The sequence below is a fragment of the Oryza sativa genome, chromosome 12, assembly GCF_034140825.1.
Source record: "Oryza sativa Japonica Group chromosome 12, ASM3414082v1".
In the NCBI taxonomy this organism is placed as follows: Eukaryota; Viridiplantae; Streptophyta; class Magnoliopsida; order Poales; family Poaceae; genus Oryza; species Oryza sativa.
In genome coordinates, this window is record NC_089046.1 from 3026740 (window position 1) to 3047120 (window position 20381).

At 44.8% G+C, this 20381-nt stretch overlaps 1 protein-coding gene and 1 long non-coding RNA gene across 4 annotated transcripts; one reads left to right on the forward strand and one right to left on the reverse strand.

Annotated features, from left to right (window-relative positions):
• Positions 1-8119: 8119 nt before the first annotated feature.
• Positions 8120-10465, reverse strand: LOC9272513 (uncharacterized). Its single transcript, XM_015763999.3, has 4 exons — positions 10084-10465; positions 9899-9979; positions 9309-9486; positions 8120-8701 (listed from the first exon to the last, which is right to left on the reverse strand). The coding sequence occupies exons 1-4, from the start codon at positions 10321-10323 to the stop codon at positions 8475-8477; spliced, it is 726 nt and encodes a 241-aa protein (XP_015619485.1). The 5' UTR covers positions 10324-10465; the 3' UTR covers positions 8120-8474.
• Positions 10466-13817: 3352 nt separating this feature from the next.
• On the forward strand, positions 13818-19506 carry LOC4351564 (uncharacterized). 3 transcript variants are annotated; one of them, XR_001541955.3, is made up of 7 exons: positions 13818-14424; positions 14515-14562; positions 14686-14763; positions 14864-15124; positions 15196-15785; positions 15870-16160; positions 18794-19506. It is a non-coding gene; the product is annotated as an uncharacterized lncRNA (long non-coding RNA). The 3 variants fall into 3 exon arrangements; XR_003239871.2 differs by lacking the exon at positions 18794-19506 and adding an exon at positions 16627-17046; XR_010738213.1 differs by lacking the exons at positions 14515-14562; positions 14686-14763; positions 18794-19506 and adding an exon at positions 16627-17046 and having other exon boundaries at positions 14284-14424.
• The last annotated feature ends 875 nt before the right edge of the window (positions 19507-20381 follow it).

Sequence of the window (20381 nt, forward strand, 5' to 3'; positions counted from 1 at the left end):
CCCATGTGGTCGTACTTGTCTTATGTTCGGATGAAATTCCAAGGAAACGGTCCTTAAGTGCAAGAGCGGGAAACCGTACACCCGGTACGTTCCCCGGTCCGCGGTTTTGGAAATTCATTTAGTTCGCAAGCACCGACCCAGGTGTCGGGTTTTCCAAGTCTTTTGTAAAACCCAAGTTTTACCCAAGTTGTTTTTTTTCAGATTTTAAGTTTGAAGGCGACCGTCGATACTCGTGCAGAGTGCACGATTTCCGAGGCGCGACTGGGTGGTTACAAGGGAACATGGTATAACAATTAACAAAGGAAGGATCAGATGCAACAAATTAGGTAGGTCCGCCAATCTGCCTTGCAGACGGGACAAGCAAATTAAGTGCGATCCTATCAATGCATAATATTTTTCAAGCAACATAATTAAGTTCAAATATAGGCTCAAGATGTTCAAAGGTGACTTGCCTCGCTCGAGATCTTGAGCTTGATCCTCGAAATCCTCGCACTGCGGGTCTTCGGGCTCCGAAACTACACGCAAAACGGGACAACTCAACAAACGGCGAAAATAAAACCCTATTAATGACCTCTAAGCATGCCATTAGATAGATCTTGAGATTTGAGGAATTTTGGATGTTGAACGGAGTCAAACGGATTTACGGTTGGGAAGATATTGAATTTCTAAGATTATTGGATTTTTGGTCTAAAGGAAAAGGATTTATTTAAATCCTTTTTAAAAAAGAAAAGAAAAGAAAAGAAGGAGGGGGAAAATTAGACTTCCCTCGGGCGGCGAGGGCGCGGCCCGAGAGAAAAGAGGCGGCTCGGCCGAGCTAAATGGGCCGGCCGGCCCAAAAGGCGGCCCAAAGCGCGCGCGCGGGCGGGGAGGGGAGAGAGAGCCGGTGGGCCGGGTCCATCCCGCGTGGTCCCGGGTGGGACCCGCTTGTCGGCGACTCGGCTCACCATGCGGAGCGAGCACGCGGCGCGCGCTAGGGTTCGGGGAGGGAGACGCGGTGCACGCGCGCGGTTCGCGGAGGACGCAGATGCGGCGGGCCCACGCGCAGCCTCACGGCTCACCGCGGACCATGCGCACGGGGGGGAAGACGGAGGGGGCGGCTGGCCGGGTCAGCCGATCCGGTCGCGGCCGAGGTGGCGCCGACGTGGCGCCTACGTGGCAGCCACGCGGGCCGGCGGGAGGTAGACGACGACGCCGGCCGGAACGGACGGCGGACGACAGCGGCGAGCGGCGGAGCGAACCACGGCGATACAGGCGAAAGCGAGCACACCGGGTGGTTGCACGAGACGAGGGGAGACGAGCCAACAGCTCGGATTCACCGGAGGGAGTGCGTCGGCGGCGGATTGTGGCGGCGGCAACCGGCGGGGAGGGAAGAGGGAAACGGCGACGAGGTCATGAGGGGCCGATTCCCGGCGGCGAGAGCATCTACGCGGCTACGGGAATCCATCCCTTGCGCCGGATTAGGAGGAAACGCATCGAGGGAGGCCGGCGACGAGAGGCGCTTCCGAGCTCGGGCGGCGACGGCGGCGAGCACACGGCGAGCGACGGCAGCAGTCGGGGTGGCGCCGGCTAGCTATGGAGAGGCTACTCGAGCTACTACCCGAGTCTAAGGGGAGGAGATGGAACGAGGAGGGAGAACGGGGAGATGCGCTACCGTGCGGGACGGGGCGCAGTGACGATGGGCTGACGGCACGGGAGTGATCTCTCCAGCCTCGGGCCGGGGAAGAGGAAGAAGAGGGCGCGCCCGGAGTCCCCTTCAGCGTCCTTGCTCGTGCCGGCTCCTCCGACACGCGCGACGGCGAATGGCGGCAGCGAACAGAGCACGGGAGGCGGCGACAATGGAGTGGAGGCGAGAGACGAAAACGAGGGAGATTGGAGGAGGGAGGAGCTTGGGTTTATAGGGGCGACAATGTCGGTTTGGGAAAGGGGAACCGACATTGGACGGTCAAGCCGGCGAGCTGGCGCCCGGCTAGCGGCCAACACGACGACAGGAGGTGACGCCGGCGAGAAGGAAAAGGGGGAAAAGGAAGGAAGAAAGGGAGCTTGTCCCTTGCCACTTTGGGAAAAGGAGGAGGGAGCGGGGGCGACGCGGCAGAGGGAGGAGGGGCTCTGCCTCCGTCCCTTGGAAGCTAGCGCGCGGAGTGGCGGGGTCGGGTTGATGACGACGGTGATGACGGCGGGGCGGTTTGGAGCGGGGCGACGACACGGGCGGCAGGCGCGGGCAGGCGCGGCAGAGGCTGACGGCGGCGGCGACCAGGCGGTCGGCCACCACGGCACGCGCGCGCGGGAAGCAACGGGCGGCGCGGCGATTTGAGCGGCGTGGCTTGGGCACGCGTGCTGGCTCGCGGGGCCGAGCGGCTGCGCGGCAGGGCAGCGGGGCTAGGCGGCGCAGACGGCGCAGGCGCAGCACGGGCGGCGACCACGCGGGCGCGCGCACGCGAACAACGGCGCACGGGAAGCGGCAGCGAGGGAGCGGAGAGGGAGGGCTCGGCTCGGCGCGGCTCACGTGCACGCGCGCGCGGCGCGCGGACAGAGCGGAGAAGAGGGAGAGAGAGAGAACGAGAGAGAGAGAGAGAGCCAGGGAGGGAGGGGGAGATGGGCCGAGAGAAATTCGGCCCATCGAACCCGAGGGAGGCAAAATAGACTTTTGCGGAGGGATTTGATTTGGGAAGGATTTGGATTCGGGATTGAACTCGACGATAGATCGGGGATTTGAGATCTGAGATGGCACGGACACTAGACAACAAGCAAGGAAACAATTTTCGCAAATAGAGTTTTTAAGAGATAGTTTTTCCCGCTAGGCGCCACGACGGAACGGGCGCTACAATACTCCACAGTACATGTTACTTTATAGTAGGCTCCACTAGTTTTTTTCCTCTCACTTTTCATCTCGCCTCTTTCTTCTCTCGTCACTCCCATCTTCCTCTGTGTTTTCAGTCTTAGGCGAAGGAAGCGAAGCATCTAGATCGACGACGGCGCGGCCCAAGCGGCATTGGGTGGGACTCCACCTCTTCTCGAAACGGTGGCCTTCCTCCCTTGACCGGATCGGTGGCGCGTGAGCGGGGGACGGCACAACGAGAACTCGACGGCAGCGCTAGCAAGGGACGACGTGGCGGGAGCTCGGTGATGCCACTCCTCTCCCCCCTCTCCCCGTCAACAGCCTCTCCCTTCTCCGGCGGCGGTCGATGGCGGCGGCCATCTTAGGCGTCGAATCGAGTGGAATTAGGAGGCCGCGAGCAGCCACGCAAAGGAGGAGGCCACGACAAGCCCCGCGGTGGCACCGCTCCTCTCTCCCCGTCGACGTCTCTTAGGATGCAAATGGGTTAACCCGTGAATTTAATTATAAGTCAAATAGATGATAACTAATGGATTTTTGTGTTGTGGTCCGGTTTGCCGTATTTAGAGATGCAAGTTGATCGATCTATAGACTTATTTATATGTCAAATTAATAGGTAACCCGCGAGTCAAAACTCACGTGTTACTCATTAATATAAGCGGGTTCATGGACAAACCCCCACTTATAATCCTAGCGTCTCTTCCCTCGATATAATGGTTCGTGTATATATTTTACATCAACGCAAAATCATCAGGGATAAAGTAGCCGGAAGGTGCGCAGGGGAAGGTCAGTTCACTACCACCCCCCAGGCCCCCCGACAAATGCATGCATGTATTTTCCATGGGGCCCGCCTGTTATACGTGCATTTGCCTTTCGGACTCGGATGGTCCCACGGATCATCGATGTGCCTCTCTACCGTACTTGGGGGGTGCTGATCCTGTGTGGTGGGACCAACTAAAGTACGTACGGTGGTCGCCGCTTTCGCCGCCCTTCCGCCCACAAAACCGCTACGTCATGGCCACCGCACAACCACAGGGGGAAAAAAACACTTTTTGCTGCAACAAGTCTGGGATGCCGCTGCCTGCCTGCCTTGTTCCTCTTCTGTTACGCCCCGGTGGAGTTGGGGTTATTTTAGTTTTTTTAAAAAAATAGATTTATATAATTTTTTAAAACAACTTTCCTATAAAAAAAGTTAAAAAAAACATAACGTTTAATAGTTTGAAAAGTGTCCGCACGAAAAATGATGAAGATGAGTTAAAAAATATGGATACCAAATACAACCTTAATTAGAGAATTTGTTCCCGACATCATCTATTGTTTTATCCGCATATCTCGCTGTTCATCACGCTATGCTTATTTTTGTAAGCTAAGGCCCCATTTGAATCGTAGGGTAGAAAAAACGGAGGAATAGGAAAAACAAATGATTCTGACAAGAATTGAAGCGTAAAACGGAGGAACAGGAAAAACACAGGATTCTGACAGGAATTGAAGTGTAAAACAGAGGATTGCAAAACACAGGAGAAACACAGGAATGGTCGTTTGATTGGAGCGCAGGAAAAACGCAGGAATCGGATGAGAGAGACATAGACTCAAAGGAAATTTTCCAAGAGGTTGGAACTCTTGCTAAATTTCCTCCAAAATCCACATACAATGTGTCATTCCATAGGAATTTCATAGGATTTGGAAAGCTTCAATCCTTTGAATCAAAGGGCCAAATAGGAAAATTTCCTATAGGATTTGAATCGTATGAAATTCCTACATAAATCCTTTGATCCAAAGGGGCCCTAAATAGGAAAATTTCCTATAGGATTTGAGTCCTACGAAATTCCTACATAATCCTTTGATTCGAATCGTAGTTTTGAATCAAAATCCTACATAATTCTAAGAAATTTTCTTTTTAGGGTCCCAAATTATAGATTTTAAAATTTTTCAGAGTTGATTTTTATGGGGTAAGAGGGCTAAGCAAGTACTCCTGATAAATGGTTGGGAGAAGCAAGTGCATAAGAAAAGGGTAAGGCTGATTTAATTTTATCTAAACCATGGTTTTTTTAGAGAACTTAGGGGGTGTTTGGGAGAGAGCTCCAAAAAATAAATCCCGACTTATTTTTTAGAGAAAGAGACTAAAGTATCCCAAACACCCCCTTAAACTATGACTTTTGTTCCAGTTTCTCACTTCTCCGCATTAGGCATGACGAGATGCCCTCTCTCTCATTATCAGGGGCGGAGACAAGGGTGGGGCAATTAGGGCTTGAGCCCTAGGCTTAGGACTAAATTCCCATTAAAATCTTTTGCAAAATACTGTGAAAAGCTGAAGATATAAAGATATTTGCTAAGAACATATCAAGTCAGCCCTACTCGGCCTTAGGCGTGATCAATTCTTGGCTCCGCCACTACTCATTATCAATCACCATTTGCATCTCTCATCATCGGTGGTGCCCACACGTCAACTCTGTCGCCCCGAAATTTAAAACCAAACGGTTTGTGTTTTCAACCTGATCCGAAAAGTCTGAATTTTACTAAGGCCGTGTTTAGTTTCCCCCCTATTCTCAACTTTCCATCACATCATATCACATCAAAAACTTTTCAACACACATAAACTTTCAACTTTTTTTTTCAAACTCCCAACTTTCCCCAAAATTCTAACTTTTTTCAGGAACTAAACACACCCTAAATATAAACCAGATTTCACCGAAATACTCTGGGTGTATTTAGTTCATGCCAAAATTAGAAGTTTGGTTAAAATTGGAACGATGTGATGGAAACGTTGAAAGTTTATGTGTGTAGGAAAGTTTTGATGTGATGAAAAAGTTGAAAGTTTGAAAAAAAAATTTAGAACTAAACAAGGCCTCTATCCGTTCTAACATATAACGGATCCTAAATGAATAGAATATTTTATAGGGTTTGTTGGAACTATGCCACCCTAATTTTACAAAATTTAAGATATGCTACCCGTATCTCAATGATATATAGGACCCACATGAGTCAATAACATGTGGGTCAAGGTGGCATATCATAAATTTTGTAAAATTTATGTGGCATGGTTCAAATTTTCTCTATTTTCTAATACAACGAATCTACACAGTAAAAAATATCTAATCCGACTACGATCTCTTTTATACAAGTAATATAATAAACCCTAGTGGGATTACTTCGGAGTGGGAGTACTAATAAACAAACATATGTTCCTCCCACGGCAGCAAGTATTCCTCCTCTCATGTCATGCCCATGCTTCCTTCTCACACTTAACGAAACAAACCATATTTCTTTAATCTTTAATCCCTAATTTAGGCCACCACCTTGGAACAAGGGGGGCGTGTCACGGAAGATCCACGGAGATCAATGCCCCCCTCCTCTTGTAGTAGTAGGCTGCTGCTGCCACTGTACTGCACTACCACTGACTACTGAGGCCCCCATTAAATAGTAGGATTAAGAAAACGTAGTAATAGGAAAAACATAAAATTTTAATAGGAATGTAAGTGTAAAATAGAGGATTGCAAAACGCAGGAAAACACAGGAATGACCGTTTGATTGAACCACAGGAAAAACACAGGAATTGGATGAGAGAGATAGAATCAAAGGAAAGTTAGCAAGAGGTTGAAGCTCTTGCTAAATTTCCTCCAAAATCTCTATAGGATTGTCCATTCCATAGGAATTTCAAAGGATTAGATAGGATTCAATCTTTTGTTTCAAAGGGCTTTATAGAAAATTTTTCTATAGGATTGAAATCCTCTAAAATTTCTATATTTTTTCTCCAAATCAAATAGCCCTGAGCCTTGTCTTGTCTTGTCTCATCTCACACAGCAATGGGAGGAGAAAGAGGAACATGCGCGGCCAAAGAATACGAACGCATCGCTTTTGACCGGACTGTGGGGCAAGTGATACGCAAGGCTCCTTTGTCTGAACTCTGCTGCATGCAGTGAAGAGAAAAGGAGAAGTGAACGGTCCTATCTTTTCTCTTACATGGAGTAGTACTGCTCAATCAGTTCCATAATAACTTAACATAACCTAATATAAAAAAAATTCTAGAATTAAATACGGTTATTAAGAAAAATAGTAAAATTAAATGAAAAGATGTGATAATTGGTTAAGAAATGATAGAGGGTTGTGATTAAGTTGGAATGATAATATTTGTATATTTTAAGATAAATTTTAAATGGTACTCTCTCCGTTATATAATATAGTAAACGTGAACCAGATGAGACATTTGGATAGGAAATAGGAGTATAGGGCCCCTTTGAATCGCAGGATTGAGAAAACGTAGGAATAGGAAAAACGTAGGATTTTGATAGGAATGTAATTGTAAAACAAAGGATTGCAAAACGTAGGAAAAACACAGGAATGACCGTTTGATTGAACCGTAGGAAAAACACGGGAATTGGATGAGAGAGATAGACTCAAAAGAAAGTTACCAAGAGGTTAAAGCTCTTGCTAAATTTCCTCCAAAATTTCTATAGGATTGTCTATTCTATAGGAATTTCAAAGGATTGGATAGGATTCAATCATTTGTTTCAAAGGGCTTCATAGGAAATTTTCCTATACGATTGAAATCCTCCAAAATTCCTGCGTTTTTCCTCCAATTCAAAGGAGCCCTAAGTTGTTATATTTTGTGATGGATAAAGTAACAAATGTATATCTAAACCATTTATTATCAATAAAATATAATTTGTAACTAAAGTTTTATTTTATATACGCGTAGTTAATGATTATAAAAAAATGCTATAGAAATCACAAAAATAATTTAAAAATAAAAATTATAAAAACTGGCTTATAAGAGCAAGTTTAATAGTGTAACCAACTACTAACTCTAATTCATCTATAGCTAATCTAATAGCTCATTCATACAATAGTTACATAATACACTATTAATATATGGTCCCACCTGTAATACACACTGTATCTTAGAGTCCGTGTTACAATAGTTACATAATACACTATTAATATATGGTCCCACCTGTAATACACACTGTATCTTAGAGTCCGTGTTACAGCTGGTTATAAATCTGTAGCCCGTTGCTTTTCTTTTTCATTTATCTTCTTAAAATAAGTTTACAGCTGGCTTATATCGTGCTGATGTACCTGGAAAAGTGGAATACTACTGTACTACTCCGATGTGTCGCTGGCTCGCTGCAGCATGCAGATTAGGATTCAATGCTGTGCTGCCCCTGTCCCGTGCGTTCCACTTCCGCCACGGTGCTGCAGATACAGATAGCCCCCATACTGTATGCAGAAACGGGTGTGCAAGTACTCCAATGCGCTGTAGCACTACTGGAAATAAAAGGGCAAAAGTTGTCGGTAAATTACGACCATTTTTTATTCCTGGAAGTTGCTAGATTTAACAAGAAGAGACGATCGACGCAAAGTAACAACGGTTTAACTTGCTAAACCACCACTACTGAGTTACTGACTACCCTCCATCAAAGCAGCTTATCCCATGCATCTACCACCACTAGTAATACTCCCATTTATTCCTTCTTTCTTTCTACTACCCTTTTGCTCCTGCTGCTGATGCTGCTACTTCATCGTTTTTTATTCCTTACTAAATGACACTAGATAACCTAAGTTAATCTCAATCTCCCATCTACGCCTCCTCTTCCTCCTCCCCTTGATCCTTTCTTCGCCATCATCTCATCAACGCCATCGATCAGTAGGTCCATTCCTGAGGCAGCGCCGCCAGCTCCGGCAACGCCGCCGCCGCCGCCGCGTTCGGCCACACCCGCATCACCTCCGACGAGGCAGTTCCGGTCATCGGCGGCGGGCATTGCTGCTCGATCTTCGCCTTCGCCGCCGGTGACCCTTCCTCCTCCTCCTCGCCTTGTCCTGGTTGCTTCTGCTGCTCCTCCACGAGGAGATCATTGGACGCTTTCCCATCTGCATAAATGCAACATTGTCATTAACATTGTCATCATCATTTACAGTACATGAGAAAGAGCAAACAGAATGCACATGTCATCTTGGCAGCAAGTTAATCATCCATGCATGCGATGCAATGCAATGCAACAGCAGGCATCCGATGGAACAGTATCCAATATCCACCCCCCAATGCATTGATTGATGAGCCCACAGGTTTTTTTTCTCCACAGTTTTTAATTACTGTGTTTAAAATATTTCTCATTTTTTAAAAAAATCTGCATTTGGCAGGGAGAGGAACATGAGGCGGCCTGGCTGCTGTTGCTGCATGGTTGCTTGGTACAGTAGGCATCATTAATTGCGTCGTCACTGTCTGTCTGTCTCACACTGCTCGAAAAGTACGAAAAACCAGCATTTCTGCAGTGCAGCGCAGGCTGGAGGACGCATCGATCACCACCCCAACCGCCATGAATGTACTCCTAATCATGCGATTTGTTTCCATTAATTTTGGGGTTTTCGAAAGCATAATCGGCGGATGAAACCAACTTTGGAAGGATTCATCAGATTCATCGCCAGCTCAGCACGAAGTCCGAGGAGGCGAACGACACGAGACACGAGAATGCGTTACCTCTCGACGAGGCCTTGGTCGCCGCCGGCGCCGGCGACTCCTCCTTGGCGTGGTACACGTAGGTGCGCGGCAGGAACACGCCGGTGCCACCTCCGCCGCCGCCGCGCATCTTCGGCGGCGGGGACCCGAGACGCCGCCGGTGGTCCACCGCGCCGCCGTTCACGAGACCGGCCGCGACCTGCACCGGGGAAGAATCACCATTATTATTAATAGTCAAAAAGGAGAGAATCCCCAAAGAATATGATAAGACCAGAAGAAGAATCATAATGAGAGGCAACTGCAACAACTACTAATAAAACAGATTAATCATCATCTCTTCCCAAACGGAGACACCGAGTTTGTCTCGGAGATTATTACGGCGAAACACCCACAGCAACAATAACCCATAGCCCGATGTTGACGACGACGAACTCGGGCATGAGCAATGGCGGCGAGAATCGAAATTACTCCTCCAGATTGGAAGGAGCACTCTAAATTACTAGCGGCAAAAACGCGTGAGAAAAGCAATGGGGGAGGAGGGTTTAACGCGTGTGAAATTGGGGATTCCCCAAAACGGAGAAGGGGAGAAGAAACAGCGGTGTTGCGCTCACCTGCCACTGCGCCGGCGACGAGTACGGCGTGAATGGCCACCCCGCCGCGCCGCCGTACGCCACGAGCACCTGCCCGCAAACCTGCAAGCAAACCAAACCAACCACGAATCAGGCGAAGAACGCGGGACGAGGAACCAAGCGAGGAGGAAGACGAAGCAGCAGCGCGCGCGCGCGCGCACGCTCACCGGCACGCGGTGGAGTTGGTTGTGGTACGAGGCGGGGGAGGCGGCGGCGGTCGGAGGCGGGGCGGCGGCCTTGCGGGCGCCGCTGCCGAGGATGCCGGCAAGGTGCACGGCGAGGCCCTCGATGGCGGCGGGGGGCGGGGGCGCGTCGCCGTCGTCGGCGAAGCCAATGTCGTCGAGGATCTCCTTCGGCAGCCACCGCCTGTGCAGGTCGTCCATCTCCAGCGCGTAGCTCTCCGCCATGAGAGGGTGGCTCGAGCGCGCGGCGGCCGTGGTTGGCGTCGGCGGTGAGGTCGGCGGCGGCGGCGGCGGCGGCGGCGGCGGTTTACAAGAATCCTCGTGGAGAGAGAGAAAGAGAGGATGGCAGAATGGGTAATTTATAGTGGGAACAGGTTGCGAAATGGGGGTAGAAATGGCAATTTGTTTTTCTTTTAGGCGAAAAAAAAGGCACATTATTTCTTTTCCCCAACGCTGTAAATTACTTAATTACTTTTTTCTTTGTTCTTTTTCTTGCTCTGCGCCTTTCCGTTTTTAGGAGATTAATTTGGTGCGTGTCGTAATCTCGTACGATTATTTATTATTGGCAAATGGCCCTGCGTGAATGGTTAAGTGTAACATGGATGTTGTGGCAAAGAGGAAGGAAAAAGATGGAGGTTTAGAGCCAAATGCTAATTTTGGAGGTGAGAAAACACGCTTTGTTGATGGGAAAACCTGCCTTTTTTTCTCACACACGAAGTGTTTGTTTCTAAAAAAGTAGTGCACCATACATGTGAAGGATTTGATGGCCAGCATTTTTGTCGCTCCCCTCCATGTTCTGTTTTTGCACTTGAGGTTGTGCTTATTGTTTTTTTAGGGATTAATTATGTACATCAACCAACTTATGTGGCGTTTTTCATTCCCCCACCATGGTTTTCTAAATTTTGCTATATTTTTATGTGGTATTTGTTTGATTTATTACTGCATTTGTGGTGTTTTACCATCGTACACTCATCACTTTACTGTATGTTATAAAAAAAGTGACTTCAAATTTGTTAGCTAGATAAAGTTTATAGCAAAATAATATAAGAATGTGGATATCCAAACACACTGTATAAGATCATAATCGGACAGATTGCATATATAACGTAGGTGACATGTTTTAGTTTATAGAATAAAGCAAGACATCAAATACGTTCCCTCCGACAAGGTTCTGGCCCCTCAAGCATACTCCCTTTGTTAAAAAAAAACATAGTACAACTAATCTGAACAATCTGGATAGAAGGTTGTCCAGATTCGTTGTACCCTTCCTGCTTGCTTTTTTTCGAGACGGAGGGAGTATTAGCTAGTACCAAGTTTGTCACCATAATTCCTATGAGGATTTCGTAAGATTATGGTATATTGATAGAGTAATTTCTAGTTACGTATTTGGATAGATAATAGTTCTATTGTTATATTTTTAGGAATGAGATAGTACTACTTGCTCCGTCCAAAATTTAGTAATTTATAGTCATGTATCTGGACAAATAATATTGTTATTCACCCTATAAAATGTAGTTATTTCGCTACGTATCTTGACATTATGGGACTGGAAGGGGTAGTACCGTAGTATATTATTTTTCTGGGATGAGAGTTACTTGAACTGTGCACGAACTATGCTCACTGATATAGGCCCTGTTTTGATCTCACCCTAATTTTTTTCACCCTATCATATCGAATGTTTAAACACATGTATAAAGTATTAAATATTAGATAGAAAACAACTAATTATATAGATTGCGACTAATTTGCGAGACAAATCTGTTAAGCCTAATTGCTCCATAATTTGATAATGTGGTGCTACAGTAAACATTTGCTAATGACAGATTAATTAGGCTTAATAAATTCGTCTCGCAGGTTACAGGCGGATTCTGTAATTTGTTTTGTCATTAAACTACGTTTAATACTTTAAATATGTGTTCGTATATCCGATGTGACACGCCAAAAATGTTTAACCCTAAATCTAAACATAGGCATAGTGAATTAGTGATACGCGTTGCAGTTGTCACTCCCAAATAAAAAAAAAGAAACGAGTGGGCATGTTGAGATTGTGTCTAGGGACAAAACTCCAACAAACCGCGTGGGCATGGATTGGGAATGAGAACTGGGCTGCTTTTGAATGCCTTTGTACAGTTGTGAACTGAATTTGGAGGGAGTGATCGATTAGTATGTGAACATAGACGTGAACTGAATTTGGACGGACTGTATAGTTTAGGAGTGATAGGATTTTTCCCCTTAATTTCCTTCTACGTACGCGTACACACGTACCCAATTGCATTACTGTGTAGGCACTACACGCGTGTGCGGATGTGCGTGCTTCGATGTTTTACACCCGTACGGGAGATCGATCGGATAACTGTAGCCGTCCGATCGATTTGACGAGGATGCAGAGTAGTTACACTTGTACGAATCCTGTCTGTGGGCTGTGGCCTTTCCTATCATCGCCATCGGACGCATGATCGCAAATGGGCCGAAACGTCATCATGGCCCAGCCCACACGGCCTCACAAGGGCTATACATTCCAGGGCCGAATTCTCATGGGCCATAGTTGTTGGTCTGTAACGTGTATATGACCTACGTGCAGCCCCTATGTAGGAATAAGTTCACATTTGGTACCTTAACTTGACGCTGAGTTTGAAATTCGTACCTGAACGGCTATACTAGCTCTCAATTTGCAAGACTAGCGCAGCTGAGGTCTCAGGACAATACAGTACTCCCTCTGTTTCATTCTAGCATTTCCCACATTTGACTCAGCCCTAATGTCAGCCGGTTAGAATGACTTACATCGTGAAACGGAGGAAGTACCTAGTTTCGGCTGACGTTAGGGCTGAGTCAAATGTGGGATCCACATGTTAGGTCAATTCAATCTAAATAAAAATAAATAAAATATGATGAAACCCACATGTATGTGACACATTCTCTCCTTCTCCCTCATTCTGTTTCTCTCTACCACCTTTTTCTGACGGCCCGTTTGGTTGGGTGGAGTTTTTAGAAGGGATTGAGAGTTTAGAGTGACGAGACTATTAACTGTTTTGTTTGGTTAATAGACATAAGAATTTGGTAGGGTGGGAATGGGAAATTGAAAAAGGAACTCCCTTATTTTCAATATCTGGGTAGGGGTGGTTATTGAGAGGAAAATCCTCCTTTACTTTATCTAAACAAATCCCATCTATTCGTTTTTCTTAATGACCTAATATCTAACTAAACTCCCTACCAATTTTCACTACGTTTACCAAACAAGATATTAGAATAAAAAATCAAATTTCTATCTTAATCTCACAAATAATTCCCTCGTGTAAACTCCTAGTCCTTTTCCCTCGAGTTGCCAAACAAGCCGTTAGCGACATTGACAGCGCAGGAACAGGCTTGCGGGCGGTGGCGACTGGTAACGACGTGGAGGAGTGCGTCGGCGTCGGCGTCGGCAAGCGATGGGAGAGGAGCTGGGCGGAGGCGGCGACGGCTGGTTGTAGATGACAGCGGACTATAAAGGGTGGCGGGCGACAAAAGAAGAGCTAGGCCGGCGGCGGTCGGCGGGAGAGAGGCTCCGCGCAACAAGCTGAGAGACCTAAAGTGAACTTATTCCCCCATATGTATGGACCCGGAAGTGTAGTAGGTAGCTGGGTACATGCGGCCCATGCGTATGGATAGAGGCTGCGTGGGCTCTCCATGATCTGGGCCCATCAGAGATCATGAAAGAGGAGATGAGTGAGAGGTTCCTCGCCGTCGCCGCCGCGAATCACGGCGGCCGGCGGCGGCAATGCGGGATGGAGACCACCGCCGCGCTGGCGGCCGTTGCCGTCGACACCGGCGGTGCGAGGCGGCGGCGCAGCAATGGACCGAACCGGCCGGCGTGTTCCAGCCTCGCCTGTGGAGGCGGCGCGCCGAACCACCACCAGCAAGCCGGCCGGCGTCGAAGACGAACCCGACATGTTGTACTCCACCGTTGGCCTCCCTCCACACCGTCCGCCCCACGCCGCGACGCCGTCCTCGCGGCTCGCGCGCGCCGCTTATGTTCACTTCACCCGTGAAGGTTGTCCCGCGGGCAGCCTGTTCGATGAAATGCCCAAGCGGGACAGGGCACGCTCTCTGCGGATGCGGCATTGGCGGCCAAGCTCGCCGCTCTGCTCGGTCAGTGCCAAAAGCGGTCCAGAAAGACGAGATGTTCGACAAGGTGGTGGAGGCTGCTCTTGATTGCCGGAACGTCCAAGAATGGGAGGAAGACGTTTGGAGGGTGAGAATGCCCGCGTAGCCGCATTACGGGTGAATGCTGGAGAAACATGGCAATAATCAGCAGGAGAAATGCATTTCAACGCAAGCATCGATATCTATGTAAGTGCTATCATATCTGAATGAACTATATTTTTATTCCATTTTTTTCCTGTCTACTTGAGTAACTCCATTTTTTCCATGTGCAACTAGTCATCCAGTGTCTTATCAATTTATCATCAAAGGTATATATGGTCAAGGGTAAGTACCTAAGCCTGCACAGTTGTTAGTCAACACATCTTGTTAAATGTGCTATATTATAATGCATTTAGGGCCATTTGTAGGGTATAATGAATAAAGCAACTTCTTGTTTTTTCCCTGTAGATCAGATACTCTCCATTTCCTAAGATCCAACAATTTGCTTGGACTATGATTCGATGTAGACTACTTTGAGAATGGACGGTTGGTAGCGAAAGCCATTTTGGTACATGGGGAGCTATGCTCACCACTATATGAAAATATTATGTACATCCTTATGTTTTTGTTTCATTTTAAAATGTAGATGACAATGCGGTGACTAAAACAGAGGTACTAGAGGTTATAAGCAGGCTGCTTTCAAATCGAAGGATAAGTTCTATGGAAGTAGTTCAAGAGTGCCTGCAATGACTCTAAGCAAGAAAGCGAAGCAGTCTAGCACGTTTGATCACAAGAATGGTTTGATTGAAGACCCACTATCTTTTGAAGTGGAGAAAACTAGGATTAGTCCATGGAGTCAACAAGAAAAAGAAGTCTTTGTGGAGATCCTTGTCAGTTGTCACATTCGGTAAAGACTTTGCTAATATTTCATCTTTTCTTAGCCACAAAACAACAGCTGATTGCATTGAATTACTACAGGAACAACAGGACTGAGGAGTTCCATTGAAGCAAAGAAAAGGTTTTCATACCTAGTAACATCAAAGAGGAAATGTGCTTGTAAGAAGAGTGCAGCTGCACTTAATATAATGGATGGATCAACAGTAGCAAGTGCTGAGAAACATAAAGGCATGGCAAGTGGGCAAAGTAGTAGTGACTGCTCTAGAAAAGCTATCGTGGCCAAGAAGCTCCCAGAGGATCAAAATCAGGATCTCCCTTACGACTCAGGTGATTCTAATTTTGATCGCAGTGAGCTGAATAGAAATAATTGGAGTGAAAAAGAAAAATCAAAATATGTCCAAGCTATGAGCATCAATAGGAAGAATTTTACAATGATATCAAGATACCTTGGTACAAAGTCAATTAAGGAATGAGAAACTTACTTCAACAAGGCTCAGCATGTTCTTGATTTGATTGTGATGGAAATTGAATTGGAGAGAGATGATTGGACTGACCCTGAAAAATCAAAATTTGTTTGAGTTTTCAGCATCTATGGGAATAATTTTGCAACGATCTGAAGATAACTTGGTACAAGGTCAATTGAAGAAATGCATAACTTGCTATTGTTGCTGGTATGATTCACATGGGAACTGATGATACCACTGTGGTTAGTGGTGAGGATTATTTCGATGCTGATATTGATTCTACATTTGCAGGAATCCATCCTGGTCTCAGGTGAGTGGGAAACATACACCATCCTGTTATTCCTGGGGAGCGGAGTAATTTTCTGCAGTGTGAAGCTGACGGGTCAAGCGCAAACAAAAACAATGGGGTGATAGATCCTGCAGAGTATTGTTCTCCTAAGCAGTTCTGCCTTCAGTAATCTTCTGCTTTTATGTTTTTGCTGGAGCTCTGTGGATCAATCAACAGGATGTTTGTAGCATTTCCTTTGAGGCCTGGGATCAATGGAATTGTCAACCAATATGAATTTAGCAAGCACAGACCTGGTATGTGATTTTATGCCTTTCGATTATTATCAGCAATGCAACACTAAGTTGTTTTTTAGAATTTTCAATGCAACACTAAATTGTCTTGAAATATCAAAGGATGTGACTTTGGTTCCGTGATAATATTTGCAATATATCTCGTTTATTACCGATACCAACAAACTGGGGAAATATTTCCACCCTGTTTGTGCCTTCTCAGGACATGAAACTGGTGTTTTCTTCCTTTTATTTCCCCTCAACCGCATGAATTTCAGTCTCATTTTGAGTTATTTGTTTAAATTGCACATATACATTCCGGTAAAGTTTGACTTGTCCAATGCACATGCTGCCATTGATCAACCTACCAGTATGGCAGTATGTTTGTTTGTTTGGAATGTCTGTCTGGTATGATTCTGTACATGTACATACATTTTGATGGGCCAGTTTAGCAGTAGTGGAGGCCTAAGCCATGTCAATTTTTGTGCAGTGGGCCTGGGAGTGGGAGGGAGGTGCATGTGTTGGTGGGTAGACCTCACAACCTGATGTGGGCATCATTACCTGCCTCCATGCTGGGGAGGCAGGGCAGCCATGCTTGCTGCTTTATTCCCTTGATTGAAGCATACCAATTTTTCTCCCTAGTTTCTATGGGATTAAATAGTTTGCTGTGAATTGCTGCTTTTTTATACCCTGATTGAAGGGTAACTCTATTTACAACTCAAGTGCATGTGCACCTACAACCACCTGTCGCCATATTTGCTCTGAGACTCGTGTGTATAACACAAATTTCAATAAAACACAATATTGTAATTTTCCAGTAAATCATTTAATGGTTTAGCATGTATGTGCACATGGAGTTGAGTTGTAAAAATCATCTTCCCCTTATTGAAGCATAACATTTGTTTCCCAGTTTCTATGGGATAAGATTGTTTGCTGTAAATGCTTGCTGTTCTATGCCCTGAATTGAAGAATAACAAAATCCCCCCAGTTTTCATCGGATTAAATTGTTCGCTGCCAACTTTATGTTCAGAAATCCACAGCTGAGGAGTGGGCATTTGTAGCTAGATAGTCTATCCATTTCACATCAGTAACAAAGAGTAAAATTTCTTCTCAACTTGTAGCTAGCAGCAATCCATGTCGTGCCGGCTCCTTTCTCCAATATTTTGCCTTTCGTTTTCCTTCCCCATCGCCTTCACTGGAGAGCTACCTAAGCTAGGCTAAGCTCAGTACCATGCTGGAGTGACGACACCTCATCAATCTCCATGACATGACAGAGGCAAACAAGGCAAGCGTTAATTACTCCCAACGGGCCAATGGCAAAGGACATTCTTGCGGTCTTGCTTAAGCTTTTTAGACCTATGGATAAGCTATTCGTTTACAACGACCGACAGATGGACTCCCAAGCGATCTGCCTTTTCTAGCCACGAAGATTTCCTCCCATAGACCCTTTAGAACACTAGAATTCCAGAGATAAAATGATTTCGCAAGTATCATTTCAATTTTTTCAATTGTAGAAATTAGATCGCGTTATAATTAAGGCATTAGGTTATGCATAGAGATCCTTTATGGTGCACTGTATTCGTGGTAAGGGTACTTGTATGGGTGAAATCTAACCATTCATTCGTAAAGGAACTCTATACATTTGGTGGTACTTCTGGACTTGTTTAGACCATAAGAATTTCGAATATTCGGGATGGAGCCTATGAAAGAAAATCTTTGCAAAACTGTCGACTGTCATGTCTGCTTTTCTTAGAGAGAAATTGTTGGTTCATCAAGGGAAGAAAAAGAGGGGGAAAAAAGGGGAAGGAATCTAAAGATGGGGAGGAGAGAAAGTTGTAGAGAAGTAGAACTGTGGAATGTATAGCAATGCCACATGACTTGTGCCTAAGCAGCTACTACTACTACCCATATGCATATGCATATGAATGCATGGTGTCATTGCTGGCTGTGCTGCCTTCCTCTTCATCATACTACACTACATACAACCTCTCTATCTTTTTTCTCTCTGTGTCTTTTCTTTGTGTATGTCGTGACCACCTTTCTTGTCGCCCATGATTAGGGCTTTAATCGATGGGAGTAGATCAGTAGTAGTAGCAAACAATGACAAGGAGGAGGAGACACATCACCATCGCCATCACCGAGCACCACATTAGCTTGCTTGGTGGCCACATGGATCACCCATCCACATTAACTTTATTATGCTCCTCTCTCTCTCTCTCTCTCTCTCTCTCTCTCTCTCTCTCTCATGCTAATCTCACATCACCATCAGCCTTATTTAGCTATCTTATGCTAACTTTACAATGTAGTGTACCATTCAGTTAGTGAAATTATTACATGCATGGATATAAACATATAGTTTGAATATGGAGCCTAAGACATCTTGAACTTACCTGCCAAAAGATTTGGTTATTACGGCATGTCTATACTTGAAATAGGTGATCAACTAGTATTTTATCTAGGATTATGGGTGACGAATTGGTGATTTGGTCTTAAAATTGATGACACATAACACTTGTCGTATTTCTTTCTTATAAACTTGAGAATGTGTTTTACTATGTGTATCTTATTTATGCAGAGGCCAAAAATATTTTCAATACGATTATATATCAGTTTAATGTAATCGGCTGAGTCTAATAAAGTTTTGTTTATCTTAAAAGTCAGGAATTGTTGAGCCATATCTGGTCAAAATGCTAGATTGATCATACTACTGATGGTGATTTAGAGTTAGACAGATGATGAAAGTGAAATTAAGGAAAGGAAAGAGAGGAGTTGGGACCCAACATTAGTGCTGATCGATCTGTGCCCCTTTCTTGAGGCCAATACGGATATACCATCAGAATTTGGGATGTGGGGGCAGGCAGAGGCAGCAGACAGCAGAGCAAAGCAAAGCAAAGCAAAATGCAATGCAATGCAAAGCAAGGCTTCAAATCAAAGAAACTGTTGCCCTCTTGCCTAGGGTTCCTAGTTGTATTATTTGCAAGACGCCAAGGTCAAGATTCTCAAGCAGATTGTGTCCTGTAGTGGGTTGGTGCCCTTTGCTATACTGTCCATCCCCCCTCCAAAATCCCCTCATGAACAGGGCAACACAATCTGTGTCTAGTGTCTACTTGTATAATCCGAATATCCTATTTTTTAAAACTAAACAAAAGGTGTGAATTATCCTAAAAGAACTAAGTAGAAAATTTCATTTAATTATCATGCGATATAGTTTAAAAAACATGCATGTTCTTTCAGCTTCTTCACTAGATTATTGATACAGATTATTTGCTCCACACTTTTAAAAATACTGTAAACTCAGCGTGCCAATTGGCATGTATATAATTTGTATCCCATGTATATATTTTAATTGAATTTTTAATTTTTGGTACTATATATGGCCAAAGAAGTTTATTTTCTGGTGTCTGATAATGAATATACGAAAGTGATACTACAATAACAAATATTGAATATTAGTCATCAAAGAAGGTAAAATCATTCTTTTTAATAAATAAGACTAACGACTAAATAAATCGGTGGATTTATTATCCTAATTCATGACCCGGTTTTGAGTCAAAGAGGATGAAATACAAGACTTTTCCTAAATAAAACCGTTATCATTTTGAAAATAATTAATCAAATAAAGGGCATGTGATCATAGTCACACCATTTTATGTTTTTTTTTCTATTGGCGCGAGCTTTGTATTACTGTGTATCCTATTTAGAGTTAATTAATTTATAACACATAAATTTTAGATTACTTTAATAGAGATTATCTAGTTTGTTTTAAAATTGTCATGTATCATAATTTTTTTTATCTCTAGAAACTTTTTCTAGATCTTTTTCTCCTTAATCATTCCAATTATCATCAATTGAAGGAGGTACCAGATAGAAACTACTTTGCCCAGTTGGGATGCTTGTAGCATCTGCTAGAGGCAATGCTTTCTTTTTCTCGATTTTTTTCTCTTATACACTTTTTGGATTTATCTCAATGTGTAGCTCTACCACTTTGGACCAATAGACTTGCAGTTCCACTGCTAGCTTTAGAAGTATTGATCTTTTCTTAAATTAAAAATCTACTCATTGTTTAGACCACTTGTTATGAGCTATTTGTTAAGTTCATTTTTTAAAATATTTAATTATCTCTAGACAATCCACGTTAATAATCTGGTTTCAAACGTTTTCTCAATAATTGGTTTCAGTTACTCTTTCACACTTCTTGATATTGCCATGATGTATCTCACAAAAAAAAAGGAATTTGTTACTGCA

What these genes read in the sequence shown, in the direction of transcription:
- LOC9272513 (XM_015763999.3), bottom strand. Translation starts at nt 10,323, where the DNA reads ATGGCGGAGAGCTACGCGCTGGAGATGGACGACCTGCACAGGCGGTGG. An exon ending in CGTCGCCGGCGCAGTGGCAG is followed by an intron (nt 9,487 to 9,898) that starts GTGAGCGCAACA and finishes TCCCCGGTGCAG; the next exon opens with GTCGCGGCCGGTCTCGTGAA. An exon ending in GACCAAGGCCTCGTCGAGAG is followed by an intron (nt 8,702 to 9,308) that starts GTAACGCATTCT and finishes GCATTTATGCAG; the next exon opens with ATGGGAAAGCGTCCAATGAT.